The 7,605-nt window shown below is 40.4% G+C and overlaps 1 protein-coding gene across 1 annotated transcript in view; it reads right to left on the reverse strand.

The window, feature by feature from the left end:
* The window catches only part of SPATA16 (spermatogenesis associated 16), a gene marked incomplete at its 3' end in the record, with an annotated part of 78,791 nt that overhangs the window by 47,721 nt on the left and 23,465 nt on the right, over positions 1 to 7,605 (reverse strand). The window contains 1 exon segment of the mRNA XM_080605440.1: positions 2,657 to 2,746. Coding sequence (XP_080461566.1) covers positions 2,657 to 2,746 — 90 coding nt within the window.

Genomic DNA, 7,605 nt, shown 5'->3' on the forward strand with positions numbered 1-7,605 from the left:
CTGACCCCGCATGGTCCTTCTAGGACTGCTTTACAATACCAAATGGCCTTAGGGTGCACTCTACATGGTAGCACCCTATTACAGCACTACCCTGAAGGATTGCTATGCAGTCAACAAAATTTGGGAGTGATGCAGTTGTGGGCATATCGGTTGCTTTATACTAACTCAGATGTCCTTGCATTCAAACTCCTTCATGTGTTTTCTGTGGACTGACAAGCACTAGTGAAAGTTACACGCAGAGAAACTTGGGAGGTGCTTACATTACAGTTGACCTTACTCTAACTTTTGACTTTCTCTGAACCAAATAATTTGGTCTGGTATATCCTCAGAGATGAAATCTCAGGGGATCTCAGCTTGATAGGCAGGCTGAGTTAAATGTCATTATCTGTGCTGTTTGTGCCAAGCAGTACAGTTTACAACCAACCCCTCCTGTTCACATACCCATACGGTGTTCTGGGTGTATTTAACAGAGTATACAGTGATTTAAACACATGCTGGGGATAGAAAGGCAAGGAATACTCAAATAGCAAGCAGAAATAAATGACAGGTTATGATTTAAAAAAAAACCAAGTTCATATTTCCAGAAAATGCAGCCAAATGTCTGTAACGGGCAGAGTGCATGCTGCACCTCTAATGGGGCTTGACTAAGACCAGTGACTCCAATGAGATGCCATAAGTGGTGCTAAGCTTAGTTTAACACAACCTGCAAAAGCAGCTCTGCACAGTTGCTATAACACTACGTTAAACTAGGCTAAACTCTGAATGCTGCTATAGTCGCTGCTTTTTGGAACCGCTCTGGATTCAGTCTGTCAGAATGTTCCTCTCCTTTACAGAGTACATAATCTCATTTAAAATCATCAAGTTTCCTGAAAGCATCTCAATATGGGGAAAAAAAGGCTGACACAGATCCCTTTTGCCTGCTGATGTAGTAAACTTACTGATTGCTTATCTGCAGTAACACCAACCACAATTTTCTTCAGTTTTGAAATCATATTTATGAATGCCTTGGTTCATACTGTCTTTTTAAATGTAGGCATTTTTAGGTATTTTTTCTTATGAAATACCAGTTTCTGAAAATGTGTTTTTTAAAAAAAAAAAACCACAACTTTTTTTTTAAATCCTCAGCCTGACTTCAAGGGGAGAAAAAACACCAACCAACGTACAAACAAAACCAAATCATCTTGTATTTCACCTGTCAGGATACTAGTGAACCTTTGCGTTTGACAGCATCCTGAACAGGATTCCCTCCCTATCTGTCTCAAAACAACATACTCTGCTAACACCGCCCTAAAACGTCTGTCTGATCAGTGCACCTCAGTTGTTGATGACTGTGTAGATAACAATTTCTCTCTGAATCAACACCACAACAAGATTTTTGGGAAGAAGAGACTCTGATCAGTGCTATATAAAAGGAGACCTGGGAAATATAAAAGTAGATCTGGGAAATATCACAATGCTGCAGTGTTTTTGAACAAAATGTCTCTATTCCTTAGTTTGAAAGGGGTTTGTTTGAAAAGTTTTTTTTCTTTTTTTTTTGTGGAATTTACAGTAAGTGAAGTATTCCAGGTTCATCTGAATTAGTATTTCCAAAGAAATTAGCAAAAATTTCATTGTCTTGAAGAACTGATGTATTCTCCTCATCCTGGCATGTGAAATCCAATGCAGTTTATTTTGACACACTCTTGATGCTGTCCTGCAGAAGGAAACTGTTTGTTCCTGTTTTTGTGTTTGCTTTTTTTTTGGCTGAAGTCCAGCACAGAAAATTGATGTTCATCTTCCCAAATCCTTTCTGCAACTCTGCTTTGATAAAGTGTTTTTCCACTTCTCATTCAAACTTTTTTCCTGCTATTTTAATAGCTTCAAGGTTCTACCACTAGTGTGTATCTTAAATGATAAGTAATGTGACCCTTTCAGCCTCTTGCCTAATTCACGTTGACTGTTCTACCATTAGTTAGCTAATGACTTGTGAAATATTTTTGTGCTATACCTTGTGGTCTTCAGCTGAACAGTCCTCTGTAAGTATCTAATGTTAGTAGTAATGATGATACATAGCAAGCTGCCATTGCATTTCCCTGTGCATTTCTTTCATTTAAGCATGTTCAGTGGTTTAAAGACTTCTGTTGCGTGTTGAAACTTTTAGTTTTTGGCAGTGTAATGCATGCATGCAAGCAGAGCTTCCTCTTGCAGAATTTTCTCCTGCCAGCAGTTTCTGTTCACACCAGCAGTCTCATCAGCTGCACCCAGGCTAAATTTTGCAGCATATCACAGTGTACATCGAGATCTTGACTTTTTTTTTTTAAATCTGCTCAGAACACACTTGAGCTTCTGCCCAAGGTACAAGGAAAGCAGGAAGTAGAAGATGCTTGTGTGCATGTAGCTTTTGCCCCAGTGCAGCCCAGGGACCCGACCAGGGCTCACCCCTACACCTGCGAGTAAGTACTCCTATATGCATTAGTCTAACTGCAACCAGGGACGTAATTGGGATTATTCATGTTACTGTGACTGGGAGGACTGGAGCTCTGCTGCATGTGAGATCATATACACAAAGCTCCCACTGACTTTTAAAAGCTTGGGTATATGATGATAACCTTACTACTGAGAGCTGGAATGAAAGAGATGTGGAGAAACCATTATAAATCCACGAGTGCCAGAGTACCTTGCAGCTTCAGAGTATCTCTCTAAGCACCTAAACACGGCAGCTTGACGCAGGTGATTCCGGAAATAGGCTGGGTTCAGAAAAATGCTCCTTTAAAAGATAAGAGATGGGCAAGTTTAGATCTCAAATTCTTAAATCATTAAAAGCCACTAATAAACAAACTGTGACTAAGATGAATCCACTATATGCTTCTACACATCTCAACAGTCACTCTGTATGCCTCAAATGTAATATGAACTATCATTTTCTCTCTTGACAACTGTGACAACAAGCATTATTAAAATTTTTATTGAGGTTATATTTATAAATGCAGTTTCATTAGGGTTCTGTGTATTGTTATGGAAACACTTTTTTAAAAAAGTTCCTGTTGTAATATGCTATATTGCCTTTAGCTTGAGCATAACATAAGTAAAAGTGCCACAGTAAAACTTCTTGTTAACCCTCTACCTCCAGAAACATGAGTGGAAGTTCTGTGACCTGTCTTCTTGGAAACACTATGCATTTACAATTCATTGTAATGCTAACTTAGATTTTTAAATATTTTCAGTATCAATGATAGGCTCTAAGTGAGTGGACCTCGGCATGCTTCTTATACCCTTAACTTTAGCTAACAAATTATAGGCTTTAAGTCAATACCAGAAAAGGATGTAAAGGTAAAAATAGCATAAGCCAAGTGGTTAGATTGGCAGGTAGGGTATCCTTCTGGTATAAGCAGGGGAAGGGCAAGCATGACAGCTCCATCTACATCTAATTAGTTCTGCTTGTGAGATCTCCAACATGTGACTGCTACTCTGGTCAGCGCTTTTCCCAGTGTTTGGAGAAAAGGTACATAAAGCATGTTCTAAGATGCAACATTAAATATTTGTCATTATTTACATGTTTTATAAAGTATTTAATAACAGCTTACCACATCAACAAAGAGATTAATGCTTTGCCTTCTATTACAAAGATGACTTCTATGTTCCCTTAAAACATCTCCGTGCACATTGCTTAAAGCTGTCCCAAGCTTTGTTGTTGTTTTGGATTCCAATGCCTTCATTGAGTGCTACCTGTAGTTTGTGCATGGCTCGTGCACAACTGAAGGAAGTGCAGATCTTAGTGATGGGAAGCACGTTACTTTTAGTACACTAAAATCTAGCACGCGAAACAACACTGGATGTTAACCCACTTATGTTAACGGGGTAAACGAGTCACTCCTATCAGTAACAAAACAATAATGGCAACAGCAAACGAGGGGGGGGGCGGTTCTCAGCCAAATATGGTTCAGGTCTGAAGTTCAGAAAATACTAATGGTCACCAAAACTTAACCAAAAAGAAATCGTCACAAGATCAAATACTGTCATCATTTAATGATTTGACCAAAGCAGTAATACCTTACTTAGATGACGACTGGTACTTCTGCAAGCTATTTTAAAGGAGATTATTGCTGCTGTAAACTGTAGTCAACAGTTGATAATAGTAATATTGATTTTTTTTCCTTTTTTCTTCAAGTTAGTGGTTCTACCACAGCCAAGCAATAGCACTATGAGGGCAAAAATTAAAAAATCAATAATTCCCTGGTAGTTAGCAACACATTTTCCTGTAAGTCTTTGAGCAGGATGTACTGTGATAGGCTTATAATAAATATAGAACTGTAGCAGATTTTCAAAGAATTAGGTATCAGATTTCCATCTTGATTTTTTTACTAGTCTGAGAAAGATGAACTGCTTCTCTTGATCTATAAATTCTATACTGAAAAATATAGCATGCTCTAATAGCTTGAGCAAACATCAGAAAGCTACCTTTGACTATGTGGCAGTCTGCTAGGTTCTCTGTAGCCTATACATTAGAAATGATTTCTGCTGACTTCTTTCTGATGACTTCTCTACCCAAAAGGAGTTCCTTGCTGTACCAATACAGCTCCAGTTTAGCAGCCTTATGCAGAACAGTGCCAATTAATGCCATGCGTGCACAAAAATTGTGCAGTTTTCCCTTTGGCATTTAAATCTGACTCTGACGTATTTCAGATGCTTCTGGTGCAAAGGAAAAAAACAGTGAAAATAAGAAGCAAAGGAATTATACAAACAAAGGTTAAGAGGAAAACCCTAATTCCAGGAAGTTCTCCTTCAAATCGAAGCAGATGGGGGAACCATCTGGCCAGGCAGCAATGTGCCAGGCTGTGCCAGGCTGTGCATACTGAGAACAAGTCCGTGCTCCAAGATCCACCTCCAGCCATGGGCAGTCTCGATACTAGGCTGGTTAATCCAGTAATTAATTAGGAGGGATGTGCTTCAAGAGGGGGGCTTGAGAGAAGAATGAGGCAGGGAAGAAGGCAGTGGACACACCGGCTGCAGCTCACAGGACAATCTCTGTGTGTGGTGGTTTGTGCCGTAAGCAGAAGCATCGGTCCTTTGGTCTTCCTATTCGTGTGCTTCTCAGGGATCTTCAGGTAGGAAAAGTCGCTTCAACAAGAAACGTCTGAAAATGGGCAGCTCTTATTCTGCACAGGGAGAATTTCTAATCCACGAAACTGCAAATAAAGTCACTACATCTGAAGATTAAAACTTGTGTTCTTGCCAGGTTTGCCCCCCATCTGTCAAATGACTAGGTTAAAGTAAACTTGAAATAGATTTTCATTTATTTTTCATCTTCACTGTAATCCAAAGACTGCCCTGTTAAAAGCCTTTCGTAAATCATTTGGTCAGTTTTTCTCAACAAAACAGTCCTTAAGTAATGCTGTATATCAGCCTCTTTTTTGACATTTTCATTTTTTCATCTTGACATCTTCTCTTAAGAATAATACAGTGTTTGTCCTATTATCTTTCTTCTAACTGCAAGGAGTGGGGGGAGAAGGCATCAACTCTCTCCCCATCATAGCAATTGGAGTATGTGAATCAAAGATGCACATATTAGTCTGTGACTTTCTCTCTCCAGGTGTTTCTTTCAATCTTACTGCCCAGTATTAAGGAAACAGGTACGGCAAGAAACTCGGATCGCTACATAAAAACTGGCTGCTGGAAATCACATTGCCTTTTCTCTAAGGTATACATTGTCTGTTGAAGTCCTTCCCAAATGCAACGGGGATTTAACTCTAATCTGACTGACATGAAAAAGTGCCTCTACTACAATCCACTGCATCATTTGTACTTGGCCTTTATAGGCCAAGAAAAAGTCAGCAAGATGATTCTATAGATGAAGCAAGTGAAAAAATACACTTCACTACTGAAGCAGATAACTCATTTTTCTTGCTAGTACTGGAAGTAAAAGCTAGCTTGTTAGTAGAGGTGCGAGATGTTATTTGTTAAATTAGAGTGACAGAGGCTTTTTCCTTTTCTTAGTTGTCCGTGTCTTCTTTCAATATGGTGTGGTCTTGTGTACAAATACATTTTAATAGTCAATTGTAATTGACTATTAGAGAGGAATTAAGTGATTTACCAGAAATAAAAATTCAGTGCTAAAGCCATATACATGTCTGTGCAGAGAGATGTAAGAGCATTCAGCACGGCAGTGGGGTGTGTTGCATGTCCACACGTCACTGGTACAGTGACTGTACAAATGGAGGTGCTGAGGCGTTCTTCACCACAGCATTAAATACAACGTCAGAGCAAGTAACGTGTCAACCAGTACTCAGTAGAACCATGTATTCACTTGCTGTAGACTAATACAATGCTTTTATCTTCAGTGAATACTGTCAATCAGTATAGCTGGTGGTCCAGACCCAATATGCTTACAGATGAACCTGACAAATCCTGGCTGCTGTACAGTTAGATTGAAGCTCAACTTTCTTCTTCTCCCTTGTTTCATCTACATGGCAGGTAGCATATTATCTGCAGTGTAGTACTATCCTTACAGCTGTTTGTGTCTGCTGTGCTCTGTTCTGTGATCCCAAGGGCTGGATCACCAGCTGGTTTAAGAGTTCAGCTCTACTACAGACACATTCTTGAACTTACAGTAGCCAGGAATCGACCTCGCTCTATTTTTCTGCACTTCGTGTGTGCAGCTACGTTGTGATTTGGGAAGTTTTATTTGGGGAGCCTATGGCAGTGTATTTCCTTGCAGTCTACTTTGTATTCCCATCCAGTTTTCTTCTGGTGGTTTCAGTGCTACCAGTAATGAGCAAAGGGAGAAGGAATGTGGCTGCGGTGAGGAGAGCCATGTGAAGGAGGCTCATGTGAGGGAGGTAGAGCCTTTCTCCCAAGCTTGTTTGCAGTCTTTCAGTAGCTGGACAGGTGTCCTGTGTGCCCAGAGAAATGTTTTCTTCCCAGCACCACTGATGCCTGGCTGTGACTGTGCCCACCCCACCCTGTGCTCAGGGACCTCTTTCCCAAGGGAAGGAGCACCCTTCCCTCCCTGCCCTGCCCTGGCCACCCTGTTTGAAGGAGTGATAAGCAAAATCGGATAACAGCAGTCATATAGAGAGACAAGCTGGTGGACAAAGAGGTAGGACCACTAAGCAGATGTAGTTACAAGAGTAGCTATACTGAAGACTGGCTGTTGAGGCAAACCTCGCAGAGAATAGGATGGGTCTTTTTGGTGGCAATCTGATAATTCATTAGGAATCCCTTCTAATACAGTCATCGCCACTGAACTAAACCAACAGCTACAAACAGAGGCAGGAGAGGCTCTACCAGACTTATGTGAATCAAGGAATAGGACCTCTGATACTGAAGGACATCTGACCTGTCAGTGCAGTCAGATTTTTTTTGTACAAGAAGTGCGGTTATGGCATCTACACACAAGGACCTTCAGTGCACAGAAGAAAGCATCTCATGAACTTTTCATACCTGAGCAGATAGAAAGGGAGGAAATGAGGGATCCCAATAAAGCTTTCACACACACACCACCTTTTCACTGCCAGTAAAGTGAAATATACCTGCCATGCTAAAAGGTTTTGCAGCAGCTATTTGCTTTGAATTGCAAGCATAAGATAAATGTGCTATGCAGGTCTCGATTCCTCGGCTGTGAAGGTA

Source organism: Anser brachyrhynchus (assembly GCF_964034855.1).
Source record: "Anser brachyrhynchus genome assembly, chromosome: 9".
In the NCBI taxonomy this organism is placed as follows: Eukaryota; Metazoa; Chordata; class Aves; order Anseriformes; family Anatidae; genus Anser; species Anser brachyrhynchus.